The sequence below is a fragment of the Brachyhypopomus gauderio genome, chromosome 10 (assembly GCF_052324685.1).
Source record: "Brachyhypopomus gauderio isolate BG-103 chromosome 10, BGAUD_0.2, whole genome shotgun sequence".
In the NCBI taxonomy this organism is placed as follows: domain Eukaryota; kingdom Metazoa; phylum Chordata; class Actinopteri; order Gymnotiformes; family Hypopomidae; genus Brachyhypopomus; species Brachyhypopomus gauderio.
The window spans coordinates 4,762,971-4,789,723 of record NC_135220.1 but is presented as its reverse complement, the minus strand read 5'-3'; the positions used below and the strand labels follow the sequence as shown (position 1 = coordinate 4,789,723).

The following is a 26,753-nucleotide window of genomic DNA, read 5'->3' as shown; positions in this document are numbered from 1 at the left end:
GAAATACACTTGAGCACTGGGTCATTTGGACTCATTAAAAACCTCACAAGGACTGCTAGTCAGTGAACGCACCACAACCACTCCTGTCAGTGAACACACCACAACCACTCCTGTCAGTGAACACACCACAACCACTCCTGTCAGTGAACGCACCACATCCACTCCTGTCAGTGAACACACCACAACAACTCCTGTCAGTGAACACACCACAAGCACTCCTGTCAGTGAACGCACCACATCCACTCCTGTCAGTAAACACACCACAACCACTCCTGTCAGTGAACGCACCACAACCACTCCTGTCAGTGAACACACCACAACCACTCCTGTCAGTGAATGCACCACAACCACTCCTGTCAGTGAACGCACCACAACCACTCCTGTCAGTGAACGCACCACAACCACTCCTGTCAGTGAACGCACCACAACCACTCCTGTCAGTGAACGCACCACAACCACTCCTGTCAGTGAACGCACCACAACCACTCCTGTCAGTAAACGCACCACAACCACTCCTGTCAGTGAACGCACCACAACCACTCCTGTCAGAACGCACCCAACCACTCCTGTCAGTGAACGCACCACAACCACTCCTGTCAGTGAACGCACCACAACCACTCCTGTGAGTGAACACACCACATCCACTCCTGTCAGTAAACGCACCACAACCACTCCTGTCAGTGAACGCACCACAACCACTCCTGTCAGTGAACGCACCACATCCACTCCTGTGAGTGAACGCACCACAACCACTCCTGTCAGTGAACGCACCACAACCACTCCTGTCAGTGAACGCACCACAACCACTCCTGTCAGTGAACGCACCACAACCACTCCTGTCAGTGAACGCACCACAACCACTCCTGTCAGTGAACACACCACATCCACTCCTGTCAGTGAACGCACCACAACCACTCCTGTCAGTGAACGCACCACATCCACTCCTGTCAGTGAACGCACCACAACCACTCCTGTCAGTGAATGCACCACGGCAGCTACTGTTCCAGCGGGTTTATTGGATCTTCAAGACGCTCACTTTATCTTCAACAGCCACTGAGCCCATTTTAAACCCCATCTCTATAAAGTTACCTGAGACTGTAGCTGAGACTGTACTTCAGACTGTAGTTGAGACTGTTCATCAGAATTTACCTGAGACTGTACCTCAGACTGTACTTCAGATTGTACATCAGATTGTACCTGAGACTGTACATCAGACTGTACATCAGACTGTACCTCAGACTGTACTTGAAAATGTACCTCAGACTGTTCCTCAGACTGTTCCTCAGAATGTAGGAAACTCAGAATCCTTAACTGTTTTAATAAAAAAAAATAAGACTTTTATTTGTGTAGACTCTAAAATGAGTGTCGTGTAATTATATTATACATAATCATTTAATCACCCCACACCACCCCTCGTCCTGCTCCAGTTTTCCGGAGAGGTCCCAGAGAACAGCGTGAACGTGGTGGTGGCCAATCTCACCGTGATGGATAAGGATGAGCCGAAGACTCCGAACTGGAATGCCGTCTACAGAATCGTGAGCGGTGACGTCAACCGCCACTTCACCATCCGCACCAACCCCGAAAACAACGACGGCATGGTAACGGTTGTCAAGGTGGGGTCAGAGGTCATATACAGCAGTGCAGCAGTGCATGTCCGCTCTCTTTCTGTCCCAACACACACACATGCGCACACACATACACACACGCACACACACAGCACACCACTCAAGGTTCACTAAAGACCATTGCCACAAATTGAATATTGATTTCTCATTTGTAATAGTGTTTGGCTTTATTCCCCCATCATGTAATAGTCTGCCTAGTAAACCTGCTCTCTCTAAATCCACCCTCTACATCCACCTTCAAGTATCTACATCCACCCTCTAAATCCACCCTCACGTATCTACATCCACCCTCTAAATCCACCCTCACTTATCTACATCCACCCTCTACATCCACCCTCTAAATCCACCCTCACGTATCTACATCCACCCCCTAATTCCACCCTCATGTATCTACATCCACCCTCACGTATCTACATCCACCCTCACATATCTACATTCACCCTCATATATCTACATCCACCCTCACGTATCTACATCCACCCTCATATATCTACATCCACCCTCACATATCTACATTCACCCTCATATATCTACATCCACCCTCATATATCTACATCCACCCTCACGTATCTAAATCCACCCTCATGTATCTACATCCACCCTCTAAATCCACCCTCACGTATCTACATCCACCCTCACATATTTACATTCACCCTCATGTATCTACATCCACCCTCATGTATCTACCTCCACCTCAAGTATCTACATCCACCCTCACGTATCTACATCCACCCTCACGTATCTAGATCCACCCTCACATATCTACATTCACCCTCATGTATCTAAATCCACCCTCAGATATCTACATCCACCCTCATATATCTACATCCACCCTCACATATCTACATCCACCTCATGTATCTACATCCACCCTCACGTATCTACATCCACCTCATGTATCTACATCCACCCTCACGTATCTACATCCACCTCATGTATCTACCTCCACCTCAAGTATCTACATCCACCCTCACGTATCTAGATCCACCCTGACATATCTACATTCACCCTCATGTATCTAAATCCACCCTCAGATATCTACATCCACCCTCATATATCTACATCCACCCTCACATATCTACATCCACCTCATGTATCTACATCCACCCTCACATATCTACATCCACCTCATGTATCTACATCCACCCTCACGTATCTACATCCACCCTCACATATCTACATCCACCCTCACGTATCTACATCCACCCTCACATATTTACATTCACCCTCATGTATCTACATCCACCCTCATGTATCTACCTCCACCTCAAGTATCTACATCCACCCTCACGTATCTACATCCACCTCATGTATCTACATCCACCCTCACATATCTACATCCACCCTCACGTATCTACATCCACCTCATGTATCTACATCCACCCTCACATATCTACATCCACCTCATGTATCTACATCCACCCTCAGTGGCTGCTTTTAAGCTCTTTATCTAAACTTTACCCACCAAAATACACCCACACAAAAAGTTTTAAATTAACTGTGCAATGTATTATTTCCACCCACGAATCTGTTGAAGGTTATTGTAGAATGAGTGGGAAGCAAGTGTTTATGTGGCTGTAAGGTAAACAGCTCCACACAGGTAAACTGCTCCACACACGTAAACAACTTCACACAGGTAAATGGCTCCACACATATAAACAGCTCCACGCAGGTAAACAGCTCCACGCAGGTAAACAGCTCCACACATGTAAACAGCTTCACACAGGTAAACAGCTCCACACATGTAAACAGCTTCACACAGGTAAACAGCTCCACACATGTAAACAGCTCCACGCAGGTAAACAGCTCCACGCAGGTAAACAGCTCCACACAGGTAAACAGCTCCATACAACACAACAGCTCCACACAGGTAAACAGCTCCACACAACACAACAGCTCAACACAGGTAAACAGCTCCACACAACACAACAGCTCAACACAGGTAAACAGCTCCACACAGGTAAACAGCTCCATACAGGTAAACAGCCCAACACAACACAACAGCTCAACACAGGTAAACAGCTCCACGCAGGTAAACAGCTCCACGCAGGCAAACAGCTCCACACAGGTAAACAGCTCCACACAGGTAAACAGCTCCACACAACACAACAGCTCAACACAGGTAAACAGCTCCACACAACACAACAGCTCAACACAGGTAAACAGCTCCACACAGGTAAACAGTTCCATACAGGTAAACAGCTCCATACAGGTAAACAGCCCGACACAACACAACAGCTCAACACAGGTAAAGAGCTCCACACAACACAACAGCTCCACGCAGGTAAACAGCTCCACACAGGTAAACAGCTCCACACACATAAACAGCTCAACACAACACAACAGCTCCACACACGTAAACAGCTCAACACAACACAACAGCTCCACACAGGTAAACAGCTCCACACAGGTAAACAGCTTCACACAGGTAAACAGCTCCACACAGGTAAACAGCTCCACACAACACAACAGCTCCACACAGGTAAACAGCTCCACACAGTTAAACTGCTCCACACAACACAACAGCTCAACACAGGTAAACAGCTCCACACAACACAACAGTTCAACACAGGTAAACAGCTCCACACAGGTAAACAGCTTCACACAGGTAAACAGCTCCACACAGGTAAACAGCTCCACGCAGGTAAACAGCTCCACACAACACAACAGCTCAACACAGGTAAACAGCTCCACACAACACAACAGCTCAACACAGGTAAGCAGCTCCATACAGGTAAACAGCTCCATACAGGTAAACAGCCCGACACAACACAACAGCTCAACACAGGTAAACAGCTCAACACAACACAACAGCTCCACACAGGTAAACAGCTCCACACAGGTAAACAGCTTCACACAGGTAAACAGCTCAACACAGGTAAACAGCTCCACACAACACAACAGCTCCACGCAGGTAAACAGCTCCACACACGTAAACAGCTCAACACAACACAACAGCTCCACACAGGTAAACAGCTCCACACAGGTAAACAGCTCCACACAACACAACAGCTCCACACAGGTAAACAGCTCCACGCAGGTAAACAGCTCCATGCAGGTAAACAGCTCCACACAGGTAAACAGCTCCACACAACACAACAGCTCAACACAGGTAAACAGCTCCACACAACACAACAGCTCAACACAGGTAAACAGCTCCACACAGGTAAACAGCTCCACACAACACAACAGCTCAACACAGGTAAACAGCTCCACACAGGTAAACAGCTTCACACAGGTAAACAGCTCCACGCAGGTAAACAGCTCCACGCAGGTAAACAGCTCCATGCAGGTAAACAGCTCCACACAGGTAAACAGCTCCACACAACACAACAGCTCAACACAGGTAAACAGCTTCACACAGGTAAACAGCTCCACACAGGTAAACAGCTCCACACAGGTAAACAGCTTCACACAGGTAAACAGCTCCACACAGGTAAACAGTTCCATACAGGTAAACAGCTCCATACAGGTAAACAGCCCGACACAACACAACAGCTCAACACAGGTAAACAGCTCCACACAACACAACAGCTCCACGCAGGTAAACAGCTCCACACAGGTAAACAGCTCCACACACGTAAACAGCTCAACACAACACAACAGCTCCACACACGTAAACAGCTCAACACAACACAACAGCTCAACACAGGTAAACAGCTCCATACAGGTAAACAGCTCCATACAGGTAAACAGCCCAACACAACACAAAAGCTCAACACAGGTAAACAGCTCCACACAACAGCTCCACGCAGGTAAACAGCTCCACACAGGTAAACAGCTCCACACACGTAAACAGCTCAACACAACACAACAGCTCCACACAGGTAAACAGCTCCACACAACACAACAGCTCCACACAGGTAAACAGCTCCACACAGGTAAACAGCTCCACACAGGTAAACAGCTCCATGCAGGTAAACAGCTCCACACAGGTAAACAGCTCCACACAACACAACAGCTCCACACAGGTAAACAGCTCCACACAGGTAAACAGCTCCACGCAGGTAAACAGCTCCATGCAGGTAAACAGCTCCACACAGGTAAACAGCTCCACACAGGTAAACAGCTCCACACAACACAACAGCTCCACACAGGTAAACAGCTCCACACAACACAACAGCTCCACACAGGTAAACAGCTCCACACAGGTAAACAGCTCCACGCAGGTAAACAGCTCCATGCAGGTAAACAGCTCCACACAGGTAAACAGCTCCACACAGGTAAACAGCTCCACACAACACAACAGCTCCACACAGGTAAACAGCTCCACACAACACAACAGCTCCATGCAGGTAAACAGCTCCACACAGGTAAACAGCTCCACACAACACAACAGCTCCACACAGGTAAACAGCTCCACACAGGTAAACAGCTCCACGCAGGTAAACAGCTCCATGCAGGTAAACAGCTCCACACAGGTAAACAGCTCCACACAGGTAAACAGCTCCACACAACACAACAGCTCCACACAGGTAAACAGCTCCACACAACACAACAGCTCCACACAGGTAAACAGCTCCACACAGGTAAACAGCTCCACACAGGTAAACTGCTCCACGCAGGTAAACAGCTCCACGCAGGTAAACAGCTCCACACAGGTAAACTGCTCCACACAGGTAAACAGCTCCACACAGGTATACTGCTCCACGCAGGTAAACAGCTCCACGCAGGTAAACAGCTCCACACAGGTAAACAGCTCCACGCAGGTAAACAGCTCCACGCAGGTAAACAACTCCACACAGGTAAACAGCTCCACACAGGTAAACAGCTCCACACAGGTAAACAGCTCCACACAGGTAAACAGCTCCATGCAGGTAAACAGCTCCACACAGGTAAACAGCTCCACACAACACAACAGCTCCACACAGGTAAACAGCTCCACACAGGTAAACAGCTCCACGCAGGTAAACAGCTCCATGCAGGTAAACAGCTCCACACAGGTAAACAGCTCCACACAGGTAAACAGCTCCACACAACACAACAGCTCCACACAGGTAAACAGCTCCACACAACACAACAGCTCCACACAGGTAAACAGCTCCACACAGGTAAACTGCTCCACACAGGTAAACAGCTCCACGCAGGTAAACAGCTCCACACAGGTAAACAGCTCCACACAGGTAAACTGCTCCACGCAGGTAAACAGCTCCACGCAGGTAAACAGCTCCACACAGGTAAACTGCTCCACACAGGTAAACAGCTCCACACAGGTATACTGCTCCACACAGGTAAACAGCTCCACGCAGGTAAACAGCTCCACACAGGTAAACAGCTCCACGCAGGTAAACAGCTCCACGCAGGTAAACAACTCCACACAGGTAAACAGCTCCACACAGGTAAACAGCTCCACACAGGTAAACAGCTATACTCTTCCAAGCATCTGCTGCCTCTGGTAATTAGTTTAATACACTGAGCAATAAACTCAGGACATAAGAACATGGAGAAGTAAGTCCATCATATTAAATAAACCCATATATCTACCACACACACACACACACACACACACACACACACACACACACACACACACACACACACACACACACACACAGCTTTCCTGTCACTTCCAATTCAGCTTCATCTACTGTGTGTGTTTGAGAGTCTGTGTGGGCAGTCTTGTGTCATTCCTAATCAGTACCGAAGTTTTAACGCATGCCACGCACATATCGTCCCCATTATAATAGCACGCACGAACACACACACACACACACACACACACACACACACACACACACACACACACACACACACACACACACACACACACAAAGGGAGAGTGCTACATCAACCCCCATTTGTCAGCTACAGTGGCACCTCACTTCACCTTTGAACCTGTTGCCGGTAGCAACGGCGGCGATGTCTTCATTAGACCCATGCTGAGCTGTCAGTTTCGTTCATGCTCCAACAACACCCTCGCCCCGAGATATCCGTAGCAACGGCGCTCACTGACCCCTCGTGACGGAAGTGCACAGCGACAGAACTGAGAAAACGTTTAAGTGCTGTCAGCTTCAGTCAGTACAGACGCCACTGCTACAGGTGAGACAGAGAGGCTCCGCCCCCTCACCCCTCTCTGTTTATTTAACTGCGTTGGAAAGAGAACTGACGGTTTACTGGCTGCAAACAGTGTAGACCAGGGTGTCGAATAGCAGCAGAAGTCCATTAAAACATGGTCTCCTCGTTATTCTTAGAGAGTTTACCTTTCCTGAGTTCTCTAATATACGGGCAGACGGATGGAGGCGGGGCTTATTCAACTCTGCTCTATTGTGACCCCCCAGTGTTCCTGTCCACTGGTCCTGTCCACTGGTCCTGTCCACTGGTCCTGTCCAATAGTCCTGACCACTGGTCCTGTCCACTGGTCCTGACCACTGGTCCTGTCCAATGGTCCTGTCTGCTGGCCATTCCTGTTCGTGTGCTCTTAATGGTCTTCCCTGCACAGGTCATTTGGTCACTTGGTTGCTGTGAATTCTCAGGCTTATACACACTTACACACAGGCAAGAACTCAAGAGATTCTTTCAGTAATCATATATGTTCCTTATTGCCCTCTCTCTCTTCCTTCTCTCTCTCTCTCTCCCGCTCTCTCTCCCTCTCTCTCTCTGTAGCCGGTGGATTTCGAGATGAACCGTGCCTTCATGCTGACTGTGGTGGTGTCTAACCAGGCTCCTCTAGCTGACGGCATTCAGTCCTCTCTGCAGTACACTGCTGGGGTCACTATCTCAGTCAGGGACGTTAACGAGGCACCCGTCTTCCCCGACAATCCCAAGATGGTGCGTTTTGAGGAGGGGGGTCCCTGCTGGCACTATCATCACCACATTCTCTGCAAAGGACCCGGACACATTAATGCAGCAGACCATCCGGTAAGAGATAGAAGCTTCCGGAAGGAGCTATACAGCACACTCTGTACTTAGGTGGTGGGTCTATGTGCACCTCCAAACTCCTCTACTACTAGGGCTTTATTCTTCTATCTCATCTCCCAACCTCCTCCCCCTCCGCCCCCCCCCCCCCCCCCTGCACTCCGGCAGGTCTGTTGACTGCTTCTGCCCTGAGCCGGTCTCCTCTAGATGGACTCTGTCAGGCTCTGTGGAGGCCCTGAGCACACTAAGAGCTCCATGCAGATGAATGGTCCCAGTGCAGAACCATGAAGGCTCCTGCAGAGACCCACACAGATCCAGGCCCATCAGAGACCCACACCCACACAGATCCAGGCCCATCAGAGACCCACACCCACACAGATCCAGGCCCATCAGAGACCCACACCCACACAGATCCAGGCCCATCAGAGACCCCACACCCACACAGATCCAGGCCCATCAGAGACACACACCCACACAGATCCAGGCCCATCAGAGACCCACACCCACATAGATCCAGGCCCATCAGAGACCCACACCCACACAGATCCAGGCCCATCAGAGACCTACACCCACACAGATCCAGGCCCATCAGAGACCCACACCCACACAGATCCAGGCCCATCAGAGACCCACACCCACACAGATCCAGCCCCATCAGAGACCCACACCCACACAGATCCAGGCCCATCAGAGACCCACACCCACACAGATCCATGCCCATCAGAGACCCACACCCACACAGATCCAGGCCCATCAGAGACCCACACCCACACAGATCCAGGTCCATCAGAGACCCACACCCACACAGATCCAGGCCCATCAGAGACCCACACCCACACAGATCCAGGTCCATCAGAGACCCACACCCACACAGATCCAGGCCCATCAGAGACCCACACCCACACAGATCCAGGCCCATCAGAGACCCACACCCACACAGATCCAGGTCCATCAGAGACTAACACCCACACAGATCCAGGCCCATCAGAGACCCACACCCACACAGATCCAGGCCCATCAGAGACCCACACCCACACAGATCCAGGCCCATCAGAGACCCACACCCACACAGATCCAGGCCCATCAGAGCCCCAGACCCTCATTACGCTGTTGATACTGAGGCTCTCACAGACCCGTTTGGCATCATCTTACCTGCAAATACCGTTATGTTTGCTCATAAGAGCCTAACTCCTGTTAAACCAGTTGTGTGTACTAGAGTGTATATGTTGGATCAGCCTGATTGAATTTCAGAGATGATCCAGTTTTTAGTGTGTCCTGAAAGGCCAGACTAGCATTCTCTCCAGTATTTACGCTCCCACAATTCTCTCTCTCTCTCTCTCTCTCTCTCTCTCTCTCTCTCTCTTTCTCTCTCTCTCTCTCTCTCTCTCTCTCTCTCTCTCTCTCATTCTTCACTCTTATTTTCTTTCTCTCTACCTCTGAGGGAGAGTGATCTAAACAAATTTACCAGTTAATTTCACTACTAATGAGAGTAAATTGGGTGTACATTATAATTTTGGAAGATTTTGAAATAACCAGCTGGGCCATCGTGTTCTCTCTCTCTCTCTCTCTCTCTCTCTCTCTCTCTCTCTCTCTCTCTCTCTCTCTCTCTCTCTCTCTCTCTCTCTCTCTCTCTCACACACACACACACACTCCCCATATCTGTCTTATAGTTGATTGTTGGCTGAAAGCTAAAACAGCTTCTTTGTGTATATTTTGCTGTCAGTTCTGAGTCAGGGAGCTTCGATGGGAACTTCATCTATGAGTTGCGGAGGCATTTAGCTGAAGCAGACAAAAGCGTAGCGAACCCTATTAATGAGAAACGGCAGCCATTGTTGCGCTAGCAGCCACATGAAGCACGTTGACTCCGCCGTCCCTGTAAAAGCGCGTGAGTAATGGAGGTGCAGTGACAGGAGCCTCTACCTCGGCTCCCCTCAGTCACACCGCCACGCTGCTCGTTAGCGGCGGAGCTGACGCAGGGCGATCACTCTTCAGGGCTGCTGACAAACTTCGGGTAATGTGCATAGTTGGCTAAGCCTGCTGATTAGGCTGGGTAACCACGAGAGACGATGTGAGACACATCCACAAGGCAGATTACTGCTGCAGAGCACCACCTGACTGTAACAAGATGTCAGTTGGCCAATCACCTCTCTGCCTGCCGCTTGGCTACGCCCCCTGCACCTCTCTCTGACGACTAATTCCAAATGTTCTTTATCGGGGATGAGGCAGTGGGGCGGGGGGCGGAACCTGAGGTCAAGAGGGAGGGGCTCTCTCTCTCTCTCTCTCTCTCTCTCTCTCTCTCTCTCTCTCTCTCTCTCTCTCTCTCTTTTGCTCTTCCTCCAAAACTTTTTTCTCTTTTTTTCACTCTTGCTTTTCTTTGCTTATTCGTTGTGTTTTCCTTCTTGTTGTTTACTTCTCAACACCCTTCACCGTATTACCAGTACAAGTATCTTTCATTCTAATGAGCTTCTGTCTGGCCGCCCGGTCGTCCTGCTGTCACACTGCTGTTGCTGACCTGGTCTTTTTACATTCACTGTCTCGTTGTTTCTTTGATGGCGTGACGGTCGCCCTAGAACTGACATCACTTCCTAAACACCATCTGATCTGCTCAGTGCTGATTGGCATTTCATTAATGAGTCTGACTGAAGAAGTGATCTAAGACACTCCCCAAACTTCACGCGTCTCACCCTCTCACCCTTGTGATCTAGGACACTCCCCAAACTTCACGCGCCTCACCCTCTCACCCTTGTGATCTAGGACACTCCCCAAACCCCACACACCTCATCCTCTCACCCTTGCTCAGACGCACACCGCCTCTCCTTGAACCTTGCGTGTATAAATTAGTGCCAGTACTTCTTCAGTAGAGCCATAGACGTTTAATCTGCATCCAGGATGTTGTGGGGTGGCTGTTAATCTGGGCATCTTGGTTTCTCTTATTTAATATGCAGAGGAGGATGAAGGTGAAGCTCAGTGTATGTAGCTTCATTCCACCAGGGCCAGATCAACATGCACCGGAGGGCCATTATTGAGCTTAATACACTTACTACAAGTTTATAGTGTCTGCATTAAGTGCTGTTTGGGGAGTTTAATTAAAAGGTTGTTTAAAGTGGTGAAGGGTCTTGTGCACAGGAACGGGCCTTTTGTAATGGCTTTTTATCGTCAGCCGATGTTAATCCAGTTTTAATGATGGCGTCGTTGGACGGTGAGTGAGGGAGATAAGTGCTCTCTCAGACGTGTGCAAGCAGATAAATTAGGTTGATTGCTGATGGACCAGAGGTCAGAGTCGTTAACCTCTGCTCTGGTTTCTTCTGATCTCCATGTATAGCCCATGTGCCTGATGTGGAAACCACAATGTGTTCATCACTGTGTTGGATGAAGGAAAACAGGACTGTACAGAACTAACAGAACAATCAAAACTGAAGGCTTCTCGGGCCAGAATTACGTTTTTCAGCATGCATGTCTAGCTTTGTCTGTTCCCTAACCTCAGTATTAAGTGTCTATGGGTGGGTTGGTTGTGGGATGTGGGATCTGGACTGTGGCGTCTGGGGTCTGGTGTTTGGGCTGTGGGTGTGGGGTGTGGGGCGTTGTCCTAATGGAGTGATAATGGAGAGAGGTCCTCAATGGAGACTGTTAGGGTTACTTCTGCAGTAGAAGATGATGATGATGATGAGTTTCTGATGTTTGGGGTCCTGTTTATTAAGCCCATAGAAGGATGTTTACTCTGGAGTTTTCTTCTGCCGCTGGTCATCAAATGCTCAGCACATAAACAATCATCAATTACTAGCCACACACTCCTGTAGGTGTTCATACTTGTGTAGGTGTTCATACTTGTGTAGGTGTCCATACTTATGTAGGTGTTCATACTTGTGTAGGTGTTCATGCTCCTGTAGATGTTCATACTTGTGTAGGTGTTCATATTCCTGTAGGTGTTCATACTTGTGTAGGTGTTCATACTCCTGTAGGTGTTCATACTTGTGTAGGTGTTCATACTCCTGTAGGTGTTCATACTCCTGTAGGTGTTCATACTTGTGTAGGTGTTCATACTTATGTAGGTGTTCATACTCCTGTAAGTGTTCATACTTATGTAGGTGTTCATACTCCTGTAGGTGTTCATACTTGTGTAGGTGTTCATACTTGTGTAGGTGTTCATACTCCTGTAGGTGTTCATACTTATGTAGGTGTTCATACTCCTGTAGGTGTTTATACTCGTGTAGGTGTTCATACTTGTGTAGGTGTTCATATTTGTGTAGGTGTTCATACTCCTGTAGGTGTTCATACTTATGTAGGTGTTCATACTCCTGTAGGTGTTCATACGTATGTAGGTGTTCATACATATGTAGGTGTTCATACTTATGTAGGAGTGGGTTTGGGTGGGTTTAGTCATGTTGGAAGCATGGTTAGAGCAAAAATATGGGACCATCTCCAGGGCCTGTAGTGCCAAAACCACAATTAAAGCCGCAATTTAATTTAATTTGTAAAGATGTACCCGAATGTATGGGTCTGAGTTACAGAAGTCTATCTATCTCTTTCTGTCTCTCTAACTTTATGTCTGCATTAGCCTGTTGTGTTGAACACAAGGATAATAGCAAATAGCTAAAAAAGACAATACCCAGGAAGCGAGAGAGAAAGAGAGACAGTATATATATGAGGGAGAGAGAGAGAGAGAGAGAGATCAAAGGAGATGACACTCTCCATGTGTGTGTGTGTGTGTGTGTGTGTGTGTGTGTGTGTGTGTGTGTGTGTGTGTGTGTGTGTAAGATGCATTACTCCTCTGGCTCAAGCAAGAAGTAATCAAGTAGCCTAAAGCTGAAAAATTGGACTCTTGTTTGGAGACAGCGAGAAGGTGATGCGTGCTCTGAATGTCCTGGATGTCCTCGTCAGCAAAAGAGTGTTTAAAGGGCTACTGTCGTTTGTTGGGCTTTGCCCCCAAGATTCCTCTGTGCCTGAAGCCCTGGACAAAGATGCAGACCGGGTTTGCTGTGGTCAGCAATTTATAGGGAGGTTGTGCCAGTGTATTTTTGAAACAGAACACAAGTGCAGTGTTTCTGCAATTGCCTCACACTAGACACCTCTCTGGAGGTTAGCCAATCCGAACGAGATTACACCAAAAACACTGACTCCACCCCTGTGGAGGTTAGCCAACCAGAACGAGATTACACCAAAAACACTGACTCCACCTCTCTGGAGGTTAGCCAACCAGAACGAGATTACACCAAAAACACTGACTCCACCTCTGTGGAGGTTAGCCAATCAGAACGAGATTACACCAAAAACACTGACTCCACCTCTCTGGAGGTTAGCCAATCAGAACGAGATTACACCAAAAACACGGACTCCACCTCTCTGGAGGTTAGCCAATCAGAACGAGATTACACCAAAAACACCGACTCCACCTCTCTGGAGGTTAGCCAATCAGAACGAGATTACACCAAAAACACTGACTCCACCTCTCTGGAGGTTAGCCAACCAGAATGAGATTACACCAAAAACACTGACTCCACCTCTCTGGAGGTTAGCCAATCAGAACGAGATTACACCAAAAACACTGACTCCACCTCTCTGGAGGTTAGCCAACCAGAATGAGATTACACCAAAAACACTGACTCCACCTCTCTGGAGGTTAGCCAACCAGAACGAGATTACACCAAAAACACTGACTCCACCTCTCTGGAGGTTAGCCAATCAGAACGAGATTACACCAAAAACATTGACTCCACCTCTGTGGAGGTTAGCCAATCAGAACGAGATTACACCAAAAACACTGACTCCACCTCTCTGGAGGTTAGCCAACCAGAACGAGATTACACCAAAAACACTGACTCTGATGTCCACCGGTTTCTCCACACTACCGCACAAATACTGTGGTGGTGGACCTTTCTTAACCTCCTGCTCTCCAAAGATCTCCGCTGGGTCCAGATTCATTCCAGACTTTTGTAGTTACATATCTTTCCTGTTGTTTTCACTGTTCTTAAATAATACACAATGTTTACTGTGTAATGGGCCTAAAAGTACCGACAGCTAAAGAATAATCCTGAAGTTTATGAGGTCAGACAGTAAGAACCAGCCAACATGAAACAGAATAACAAACAGCGTTGACCATGATGCTGGATAGGTAGTCCACTTCCTCTTTACCATCAATGGGTGTTAATAGTACAGTGAGATAAATACCATATACATATATTGCAAAATAAATATATATAGCGAAATACCATATACATATATTGCAAAATAAATATATATAGCGAAATAGCATATACATATATTGCAAAATAAATATATATAGCGAAATAGCATATACATATATTGCTAAACAAATAACATTTACATATATAGCTAAATAAAAAGAAGGCCTTTATTTTTATTGACTGTACTGGCATTTCAGCTGTAATTTTTTAAGTGGTTTTAAGAGGCCACAATGATAATCGGCGATGAAGGGTAATCACTGATCTACAATAAAGCATTTTATCACAAATGTGTTTATACCTAATTTTATGTACTGTTACAGAATTCTTTTATGATCAAGAGTTTAAATCTTACTGCATAGGTATACTGCATAGGTTTTAAACACACACACACACACACACACACACACACACACACACACACTTTCTCTGTCTCTCTCTAAATGCTCTTTTATCTCCACATGTAGGTATGCTAAGCTGTCAGACCCTGCTAACTGGCTTACTATCAATTCGACTAATGGTCAGATCACCACGTCGGCTGTTCTGGACAGAGAGTCCGTCTACGTGAAGAAGAACGTCTATGAGGCCACCGTACTGGCTGCGGACAACGGTGAGGCGGGTTCTGTCTCTCCCAGAATAACAGACTGACACAGACTGACAGGTGTCTAAGCGAATAAAATATAGGCCAGCGTATAAGAATTCATAATAAAATAAGCTAACAGGGTACAATGGGGGAGAGAGTGTGTTTTATAGGTGTGTTGAGGAGAAATAGATGAATATGTTAAAATATCAGCACAGTATATTTAGAACTCCCATTCTGTGTCTTAAACCAGTCCCACATGTACATAAGATTAAACAAATATTGTGTGTACCTGGTATTAAACCAGTCCCATATGCATGATGACCAGCACAAATACATTTAAAACACATCATTTAATAAATCTCTCTCTCTCTCTCTCTCTCTCTCTCTATATATATATATATATATATATATATATATATATATATATATATATATATATATATCTCACTCTCTGTCTCTTGTTCCTTATTTCTGCCTCTCCCTCAATCTCTCTGCTTCTCCTTTTCTCTCTCCCTTTTTTATTTCTCTCTTTCCTTATCTGTCTCTCCCTCAATCTCTCTCTCTCCCACTCTCTCTCTCTCACACAAATGCTCTAACTCTGTTTGTTTGTTCTCTCTAATATCCCACCGTGTGCAAGCTTAGCTGAGCACAACCCCAATCAGCACAGACAAACACAGAGCTGGCCTACCCTGGGGCCTTATCAGGCCGGCCAGCTCTGCCGTTTGTCTGAATGCATGGCTGTTTCTCACCACTGGCTGACACCGTCATGGCCGTGGTGTGCAGCGTGGGCAGCAGTGTCTTGCCTTTCTGCCTCCAGCCCCTCTGCGCCTTTTCTCACTGATGGACGAGTGGAGAGAGGGATGAAAGGAGGAGCCATTAAAGCTGCTCATCTGGGAACACTAAGGCCCCTAAACCCTAACACTCAGTCCCCAAAACACTGACACACGGTTCCTTAAACCCTAACAATTAGTCCCCTAAATCCTAACCACCCTTCAGCTCTCTCTCTCTCTCTCTCTCTCGCTCTCTCTCACTCTCTCTCTCTCTCTCTCTCTCTCTCTCTCTCTCATATCAAAACAGATCAAATCAAATGTGCTTAATTGACATGACAGGATAAATATATATGTTTTATATGCCAAAGCAATACAGTATATACAAATATATTATTGATATACAAATAATAGGATAGAAAAGAAATGAAAAACCAAAATGAAAAACCACAAGGTAAACAATAACTAAGAAAAGGACATTAGATTAGTCTAAATAAGTGAAAAGATATTAAACAGAAAAAAGGCCCCTGGACGTGGGAGGGTAAATTACAGTCTAAATAACTGAAAGGATATTAGATTACAGTTCTAATAACTGAAAGGATATTAGATTACAGTTCTAATAACTGAAAAGATATTAGAATACAGTCTAAATAAATGTAAAAGGACATTAGATAACAGTCTAAACAACTGTAAAAGGACATTAGATTAGTCCAAATAACTGTAATAGGACATTAGATTACAGTCTAAATAACTGTAATAGGACATTAGATTACAGTCTAAATAACAGTAATAGGACATTAAATTACAGTCTACATAACTTAATCCTTAATCTTTCATAGTGTTCTCTCTGATAGTGTCCTAAATCTACAGGTCCAGCAGTGCAGATCCGGGTCTCTCCGGGTCTTTCCATGGCCTGCATGGCCAGTTCCTACTCACTCATTCTGTTTTGAGAGGGTTTGCCTTTGTTTTTGCTCCTTATTTCGATGAGGTCATTGGATCATTTGTATTAATGGTTAAGTAATTTATAACACTTACATTTGTTCTGCTGTGTAATTTGTCAGTACAGGGTGTAATTTGCATTGTTATACACTCTAATAATTCTCTCTCTCTGTGAACTCTCTCTCTCTGTCCCTCTCTCTGTATGAATTATCTTTCTATTTCTTTCTCTCTTTTCCCCTCTCTCTATCCCTCTCTCTCTACCCTCTCATTTTCTTTTCTTTTTGCCATCTTTGTTCCACATTTTGGTTCTTGACTCTCACTCACACTAGTCCCATCCAGACAGGACCAGAACAAAAACCCAGACAGGACCAGAACAGGAACCCAGACAGGACCAGAACAGAAACCCAGACAAGACCAGAACAGGAACCCAGACAAGACCAGAACAGGAACCTAGACAGGAACAGAACAAAAACCCAGACAGGACCAGAACAGAAACCCAGTCAGGATCAGAACAGGAACCCAGACAGGAACAGAACATGAACCCAGACAGGACCAGAACAGGATCCCAGACAGGACCAGAACAGAAACCCAGACAGGACCAGAACAGTATCCCAAACCTCCAGACCAAAGCATGGAAAGCTTGATGATACCTATAGTGATGATATAGATGATACCTATAGTGTTTGTTTCTCATCTTAGATATTTTCAGAAGGAAAGGCAGCCAGGGAGAGGGGGGAGAGAAAGAGAGAGAGAGAGAGAGAGAGAGAGAGAGAGAGAGAGAGAGAGAGAGAGAGAGTGGGCCTTCGTGTCTGTGTGGACCACACACTCTGGGCTGAAGGGCCCTAAACCCAGTCACATCCTCCCCCAACCTACAGGGATATGGAGTAGCCTGTGGTTATACACCATTAAACTAGAAACTCCCTTAGATGTGTGTATGCTTACGTTAGTGTGTGTGTGTGTGTGTGTGTGTGTCTGTCTGTCTGTCTGTCTGTCTGCATGCAGACCTTGAGTATTGCACTTGGAAAGTGTGTGTTGATAATCTAGGGGATTATGGTAATAGTTACTGTGGGGGATTACATTTAGAGGCGTAATGCTGTCATTGGGTGCATCATCCCCATAACCGCCCTAATCCCCCACAATCACCAACCCTCCCCTCCCATACAGTCATACTCTACAGCGCCCTCTTCTGTCTGCTGCTGTCAGTGTTCATTGCATTTTAAAACCTGCGTAATGCTGATATCAGCATAGACAAAATGCTTCTGCAAGAATTGTGCACAAGACTATCACTGTGTGTGTGTGTGTGTGTGTATGTGTGTGTGTGTGTGTGTCACGAAAGTTGCGTGTGCGAGTGTCAATTGCTAAGCGGGAAGACCGCTAGCAACCGCGGACAATCTATAATAGTAGCAAAAACATTGGTTTATTCAATATTGACGACAGCCTAACTTTTTTATTGACAGCTAATTGAGCGATAGAACACGAGAGGGAGTGTGTTATCGTGAATATATGTACATGCCGTTACTTGACAACGCGTCCGCGGAGTGATACAGAGAATGAGAATACCGTGCTGTTATCACACATATCTGCAGGGTTAGAACACTTCTCAACCAGTCGGATTGTGAACTAACTGTTGTATAATTGGCGAATGATCATTTAGTGTTAGAAGGGGAGGGACAACTGTGAATTTTGATTGGACATAAATTTAAGTAGATTTCTCGATGGGACCAATTAGGTTTACAAATTTATATGTAATTCATTGGCCCTTTGGCGAGCTACTCGGAAAGGGGTGGCTCGCGAGCAACGTGTTGGAGACCCCTGGTCTATAGGGTAGAAGTGTGTAGGTGTCTGAGGTCTGTCTGTAAGGTAGAAGTGTGTAGGTGTTTGAGGTCTGTCTGTAAGGTAGAAGTGTGTAGGTGTTTGAGGTCTGTCTGTAGGGTAGAAGTGTGTAGGTGTTTGAGGTCTGTCTGTAGGGTAGAAGTGTGTAGGTGTTTGAGGTCTGTCTGTAGGGTAGAAGTGTGTAGGTGTTTGAGGTCTGTCTGTAGGGTAGAAGTGTGTAGGTGTTTGAGGTCTGTCTGTAGGGTAGAAGTGTGTATGTGTCTGAGGTCTGTCTGTAGGGTAGAAGTGTGTATGTGTTTGAGGTCTGTCTGTAGGGTAGAAGTGTGTAGGTGTCTGAGGTCTGTCTGTAGGGTAGAAGTGTGTAGGTGTCTGAGGTCTGTCTGTAGGGTAGAAGTGTGTATGTGTCTGAGGTCTGTCTGTAGGGTAGAAGTGTGTATGTGTTTGAGGTCTGTCTGTAGGGTAGAAGTGTGTATGTGTTTGAGGTCTGTCTGTAGGGTAGAAGTGTGTATGTGTTTGAGGTCTGTCTGCAGGGTAGAAGTGTGTAGGTGTCTGAGGTCTGTCTGTAGGGTAGAAGTGTGTAGGTGTTTGAGGTCTGTCTGTAGGGTAGAAGTGTGTAGGTGTCTGAGGTCTGTCTGTAGGGTAGAAGTGTGTAGGTGTTTGAGGTCTGTCTGTAGGGTAGAAGTGTGTAGGTATCTGAGGTCTGTCTGTAGGGTAGAAGTGTGTAGGTGTTTGAGGTCTGTCTGTAGGATAGAAGTGTGTAGGTGTTTGAGGTCTGTCTGTAGGGTAGAAGTGTGTAGGTGTTTGAGGTCTGTCTGTAGGGTAGAAGTGTGTATGTGTTTGAGGTCTGTCTGCAGGGTAGAAGTGTGTAGGTGTTTGAGGTCTGTCTGTAGGGTAGTAGTATGTATATGTGTTTGAGGTCTGTCTGTAGGGTAGAAGTGTGTAGGTGTTTGAGGTCTGTCTGTAGGGTAGAAGTGTGTAGGTGTTTGAGGTCTGTCTGTAGGGTAGAAGTGTGTAGGTGTTTGAGGTCTGTCTGTAGGGTAGAAGTGTGTATGTGTTTGAGGTCTGTCTGTAGGGTAGAAGTGTGTATGTGTCTGAGGTCTGTCTGTAGGGTAGAAGTGTGTATGTGTTTGAGGTCTGTCTGTAGGGTAGAAGTGTGTATGTGTTTGAGGTCTGTCTGCAGGGTAGAAGTGTGTAGGTGTTTGAGGTCTGTTTGTAGGGTAGAAGTGTGTAGGTGTTTGAGGTCTGTCTGTAGGGTAGAAGTGTGTAGGTGTTTAAGGTCTGTCTGTAGGGTAGAAGTGTGAAGGGTTGTTCAATGTGTGGATCTGGTGGTAGAACTTATCAGCCAGCATACACTGCAGAGCTAATGACCACTAGACAAGAGGGGCGTTCCAGAGGAAGTTATCTCCCATGATGCACTTCTCCTGGAGGCGGGTCTTTTGGAAGGGTTGGAACAAGCACTCCTTCTGCACTCCTCCCTCTCCTCCCACTCCCCATCAATCTAGTGCTGAATTAGACAGAGGGAACAAAAGGAAGAGATGAATAGAGAGAGAGTGTGTGCACACGTGCATTGCCTCCAAAGGCAAGAGCTGAGTTTTATCAGCTCTGTGTGTGTGTGTGTGTGTGTGTGTGTGTGTGTGTGTGTGTGTGTGTGTGTGTGTGTGTGTGTGTGTGTGTTCATGTGTGCACTAATGGAGACAGATGTCTGAGAGGGTTTGGTTAATTCCACACTGGCAGCTGATTATAGAAGCCTCAGTGCACAACCTGCCAGGGGGTGAAAGCTCACCACTACCAAAACAAAAACACATACACACACACACGCAAACATACACACACACACACACACACACACACACACACACACACACAAATACACACACACACAAATACACACACACACACACACACACACACACAAAGCTCTGCTCACTTTTCTCTCCATCTCTCATTTCTTTATCTCCTTTATCTCCATAGTTCTTCTTGTTTGGCTCCACACTCATTCTCTCCAGGATGAGTAACCGTGTGTTTCGCCTGTCTGACACACAGTAAATCTGTTATGGGGGTTTCCACGATAAATGTAGTGGAGCTGAATATCCTACCAGCTGTTGAAAATGGCAGCCAAAGGAAGGAGACTGAATATCCAAAACCGAATAAATCCGCCAGTAAGTTTGAGCTTTTAGCAGACGTGTAAAGCTCTTAGTATGCGGATGTGTGTCTTCTCCTGGTGCACTGTGGGAAATGTGCTGCTCCAGCTCCACTTCCTCTCAAGACACTCTACTTCTGCGCTGAACTGTAAGGTGCCTCTGCATTTTAGAAACTGATCTAAAAAACCTGATTGGCTGTTTGGTCTCCTTTCCAGGCAGTGGTTAAAATAGAGATATAAACGAACGTGATATTAGCACCCACAGCCCACAGCTCCGCTCAGCAGAACAAAACGGGGTAAAGGGCGTGTGGTAGTTCTCCTTGTGTGATCATACTCAGGTCAAATGTCAGCAGAACCAGGAGGTCTTGTGTTATACGTCTGTAACAGAAACACTCATTACGCTGGGAACATGTAGTCGCACATGTCAGGCATGTGGAGAATGAGGTTAACACCAGCATGGCAACATGGTGGAGATGTACCACAGTTTCTCCCCCAAGTCCTCCTCTCTCTCTCTCTATTTCTCTCTCTCTCTCTCTCTCTCTCTCTCTCTCTCTCTCTCTCTCCCTCTCTCTCTCCCTCTCCCTCTCTCCCTCTCTCTTCCCTTACTTTGGTAGCACTGGGATGACCTGTAGGAGGACTGTGATATCTAATGAAGATTTATTCGTTTATATGTTAATTTGTCCTCTCTGTCTCTCTCGGGCAGGTTCGCCCCCAGCAAGCAGCACTGGCACACTTCAGATCTACCTGATCGATGTGAATGATAACGCCCCGTCCCTCGTGCCACGGGAGGCTCAGATCTGTGAGAGGTCCTACAGCAGCTCTATCAACATCACGGCGGTGGACGCCGATTCCGACCCCAACGTGGGCCCCTTCGTCTTTGAGCTACCCGTCCACCCCTCCGCCATCCGACGCAACTGGACCGTGTCCCGTCTCAACGGTGAGCAGGACACAAGGACCTTCCAGAAAAACAGTGTTAAGAATGCTTCCCACATGGTAGTCAAAATGAGCATGGTGCTTGTGTTCCTGTTTATTTGATTGTTTCTTCTTAAATTGTTGTTCATTATTCAAAAGTTGATAGAGCAGGAGCTTCTGAATCAGTCCTGTCAGTGCGGTGAAAAGGCCCTGAATGGCCCTAAGCTGCATGAGTAATGAACCTTAGCAGCTTAACAGTGACTTGCAATAAAGTGAGGGACCTGTGGCCTGTACAGTGAACTACACACTGCAAAGGCTAAAGGCTAATCCAGAAACAGGAAACCAAGTACTGCTTCTGTTGATCAAATGTGAATTCTGATGGTCCCAGTGATGACCATTACTATACCGATTCTGATTCTGCACTCTGCACTTACTTATTGATGTGATTTAAATATTGGTGAAAGATTTTATCCTCTTCACAATGAGATTAATTAACCTCTTATCCTCAACCCCTACCACTAACCCCTTATCCCTAACCCCTACCACTAATCTCTTATTCCTAACCCCTACCACTAACCCCTTATCCCTAACCCCTACCACTAATCTCTTATTCCTAACCCCTACCACTAACCCCTTATCCCTAACCCCTACCACTAATCTCTTATTCCTAACCCCTACCACTAACCCCTTATCCCTAACCCCTACCACTAACATCTTATCCCTAACCCCTACCACTAACCCCTTATCCCTAACCCCTACCACTAACCCCTTATCCCTAACCCCTACCACTAACATCTTATCCCTAACCCCTACCACTAACACCTTATCCCTAACCCCTACCACTAACCCCTTATCCCTAACCCCTACCACTAATCTCTTATTCCTAATCCCTACACTAACCTCTTATCCCTAACCCCTACCACTAATCCCTTATCCCTAATCCCTACCACTAACCCCTTATCCCTAACCCCTACCACTAACCCCTTATCCCTAACCCCTACCACTAATCTCTTATTCCTAACCCCTACACTAACCTCTTATCCCTAACCCCTACCACTAACCCCTTATCCCTAACCCCTACCACTAACCCCTTATCCCTAACTCCTACCACTAATCTCTTATTCCTAACCCCTACACTAACCTCTTATCCCTAACCCCTATCACTAACACCTTATCCCTAACCCCTACCACTAACCCCTTATCCCTAACCCCTACCACGAACCCCTTATCCCTAACTCTTACTTTATCTCAATCTCAAACTCCCCATCGTACCCATCCACACCCCACTAATAATGATAAATCTACCTACACCCAACTACCCTTACTGATATACTGCCTCTACCCACAACCCCTTTCTCCACCTCTACCCCTCACCTACAACCCCACCCATCATGCTCACAGGAGACTATGCCCGGCTCGGTCTGAGGATCCAGTTTCTGGAGTCGGGCGTGTACGAGGTGCCTGTCCTGGTGTCGGACTCTGGGAACCCCCCGCTCTCCAACCGCTCCGTGATTAAGGTGAAGGTGTGTCCGTGTGATGAACACGGAGACTGTACGGTGGCGGGAGCCGTGGCTGCAGCGGGGCTGGGCACTGGAGCCATCATCGCCATCCTCATCTGCATCATCATCTTACTCAGTGAGTAACTCTACTCACCTCCTCTACGCTCTCCATGGGTATTTTTGTTTCTTAGGGCAGGACCTCTGTAGGACTCAGTGTCAGTTCTAGATAACATCCAGGATAGAGCTGACTGTGTGTTAGGACAGAAAGTATTTCCTTTTTTCCTATTTGCTAATGCCACTCTGTGATAACACAGTTGTTTATGTGCTGTGGTTTAGAGTGGCAGCTTGTAATGTAAGTACAATTAATGTCACAATATTTTCACAAGACTGTCACCATTTTGACAATGCCAGTATGTGTCACGTATTCAATGAACAGTTTTAATGTGTTTGAGTGCACATAAGCTCGTTGGAACATTAAAAAAACATTAAACTATCACTGTTGTTACAGCAGTACCTTGCATGTACAAAACTGCCACTATCTTAGAGAAGCAAAATGTTCATATATGACACATCTGGACTAAAAAGGTGCCAGGAACTGGATGAGGAACACTGGAAGAGCTTCAACACATCACAAACATGGTTCAAACCTGGGAGCACTTTGGACAAGCCAGAGGCTAAACTGTCACTCAGCGTTACTCTGGCTGCAGCTGACGATGGCCTGGAAAAAGATACTGTTTTATTATTTTGATTACATTTTAACCAGATGGCTCTGCCTTAATATAAAGCATCTGTATTAATGATGCTCTGATATTCTTCCTCCCTGATTCATGAAGCTATTTGCTCCCTGGTTTGTGGAGGTATCTGTTCCTAGTTCATGGAGGTATTTACTCCCTGGTCCATGGACATAATTTCTCCCTGGTACATGGAGGTATTTGTTCTCTGGTTTGTGGAGGTATTTGTTCTCTGGTTTGTGGTGGTATTTGTTCTCTAGTTTGTGGAGGTATTTGTTCTCTGGTTTGTGGTGGTATTTGTTTACTGGTTTGTGGAGATATTTGTTCTCTGGTTTGTGGAGGTATTTGTTCTCTGGTTTGTGGAGATATTTGTTCTCTGGTTTGTGGAGGTATTTGTTCTCTGGTTTGTGGAGGTATTTGTTCTCTGGTTTGTGGTGGTATTTGTTCACTGGTTTGTGGAGGTATTTGTTCTCTGGTTTGTGGTGGTATTTGTTCACTGGTTTGTGGAGATATTTGTTCTCTGGTTTGTGGAGGTATTTGTTCTCTGGTTTGTGGAGGTATTTGTTCTCTGGTTTGTGGAGGTATTTGTTCTCTGGTTTGTGGAGGTATTTGTTCTCTGGTTTGTGGTGGTATTTGTTCACTGGTTTGTGGAGATATTTGTTCTCTGGTTTGTGGTGATATTTGTTCTCTGGTTTGTGGAGGTATTTGTTCTCTGGTTTGTGGAGGTATTTGTTCTCTGGTTTGTGGAGGTATTTGTTCTCTGGTTTGTGGAGGTATTTGTTCTCTGGTTTGTGGAGGTATTTGTTCTCTGGTTTGTGGAGATATTTGTTCTCTGGTTTGTGTTCCCTTCTACATTGTGGTGTAAAATCTACTCTTCCACATTGCAACTGAAGCTGAAAGGGCTTGTGCGGGTGTGCCGTGTGTAACTGAAAGGTTTGGTGGGTGGTGAAGGAGCAAGCAAGGGGATTTTCCTCCCTCGGATGTAGAGTCCAGATGGGTGAGCTGCTTCACCCAGCATATCTGTCAGCTCCACCCGATATATCTATTTACGTAGCACTAGCTGGAACACTACCTAGGCCAAAGTTGACAGCTGGTTTTAGAATGTTCCAGAAAAATAATGTCAAGCCAAATGAATCCGTGTGAATGAGGAAGACTCTTTGCCAGCAGTCACACCCTACGTGTGTTGTGCTGCCGGCTGGACCAGCCCTGCCAAACATGGTGACTGGAATAATGGCCAGGGAGCCTGTTACTGTTCAAACGAAACCATCCTAGAACTACCCTACATTCTTTATTCATCTCTCACACTGGCCATGCTTGTGTGTGTGTGTGTGTGTGTGTGTGTGTGTGTGTGTGTGTGTGTGTGTGTGTGTTTTCTGTGCTACAGGTATGGTTTTGCTCTTCGTGGTATGGATTAAGAGGAGAGAGAAAGAGAGGCAGACCAAACAGCTCCTGATCGACCCAGAAGATGATGTCAGAGACAACATCCTGAAATATGATGAGGAAGGAGGTGGGGAAGAGGACCAGGTGAGCGGGTTCAGATCCTAGAGCTGCTCCGTTAAGACCAGTCTGGGTTGCATGTTCCCTCTGTCAACCTGCAAACACCAGGCGCGTAGTCTTGTTTCACCTGGTCATAAAGAAAACAGCCGGTTGTGAGGATGTTGGCTTACTATATACTAAATGTGAGGACATTAAGGACACTGTGGTGTGACTGTAGGTTAACCTGGTGTGACAGACAAGGGCTGTTGATGCTGGTCTTAAGTGGGCCTGTCCTTAGTGTGACTGTGGATGAACCTGCAGGACTATGACCTGAGCCAGCTCCAGCAGCCTGACTCTCTGGAGCACATCATGTGCAAGTCATCGGGCGTGCGGCGGGTTGACGAGAGACCCGTGGTGCCGGAGTCCCAGTACCCCCTGCGGCCAGTCTTACCCCACCCCGGGGACATCGGAGACTTCATCAACGAGGTACGTGGAGCCTGGGGTTTCTGCTCCTTGCTCGTTGTGGCCTCCAGACCTCCAGGGCACTGGCACTTACTTGGCATCGTTACATGAACACACTTCATTCATCTAACAGCAGGCTGCCCCGCCACATACTGAAGGCCACTCGCGATCCTGATACCAATTAAAACAGCTGTGTTGCCCTAATTAGAGGTGCAGCCTCTTCATCTGCCCTTCCCAAACTTCATCTATCATCCCAAGCACAAAATGCAGATGTTAACCCATATCGTATATTCACAGGGTGGGTTTTCTTGTTGTTAAGTATGCCAGTGGATCAGGGTTCACAGTCACTGTAAACTACTAAAGAACACTGCGTTCCTCCCCCACTGCACACACACTGCAGTTTTACACTGTCCTTCACAACAACCTCAAATTAGGTATTCAATTAACTACGCACCGCGATGAATGACTTTAGGGATAACGCGTATCCAGGTAGCAGCTGCACACTTAAGTTAGGGCTCGCTTTTCCAAGCTGTTCTCAGGGCCACATTTAGAATGCCTTACTCGGGTTTTGCTATGGCAAAAATAACACAAACGAATTCAAGACCTTCTGTAACGTTTTGCCACATATTTGTGTGTGATTGTTTTGTGTGCGTGTTCATTTATTCCTTCACTAATTTCTTATGCAGGGCGGAGTTGTGTTTACCTTCAGTTGTCTGGGTCTGACATTCACTACAAAGCAAATGAACATGAAC

At 46.6% G+C, this 26,753-nt stretch overlaps 1 protein-coding gene across 1 annotated transcript in view; it reads left to right on the top strand.

Moving 5' to 3' along the window:
- Positions 1-26,753, top strand: part of LOC143525245 (cadherin-4-like) — a 305,715-nt gene that overhangs the window by 272,971 nt on the left and 5,991 nt on the right. The window contains 8 exon segments of the mRNA XM_077018933.1: positions 1,428-1,613; positions 8,229-8,408; positions 8,410-8,483; positions 15,127-15,269; positions 21,625-21,858; positions 23,235-23,468; positions 25,448-25,587; positions 25,861-26,025. Of these exon segments, the coding sequence (XP_076875048.1) occupies positions 1,428-1,613; positions 8,229-8,408; positions 8,410-8,483; positions 15,127-15,269; positions 21,625-21,858; positions 23,235-23,468; positions 25,448-25,587; positions 25,861-26,025 (1,356 nt within the window).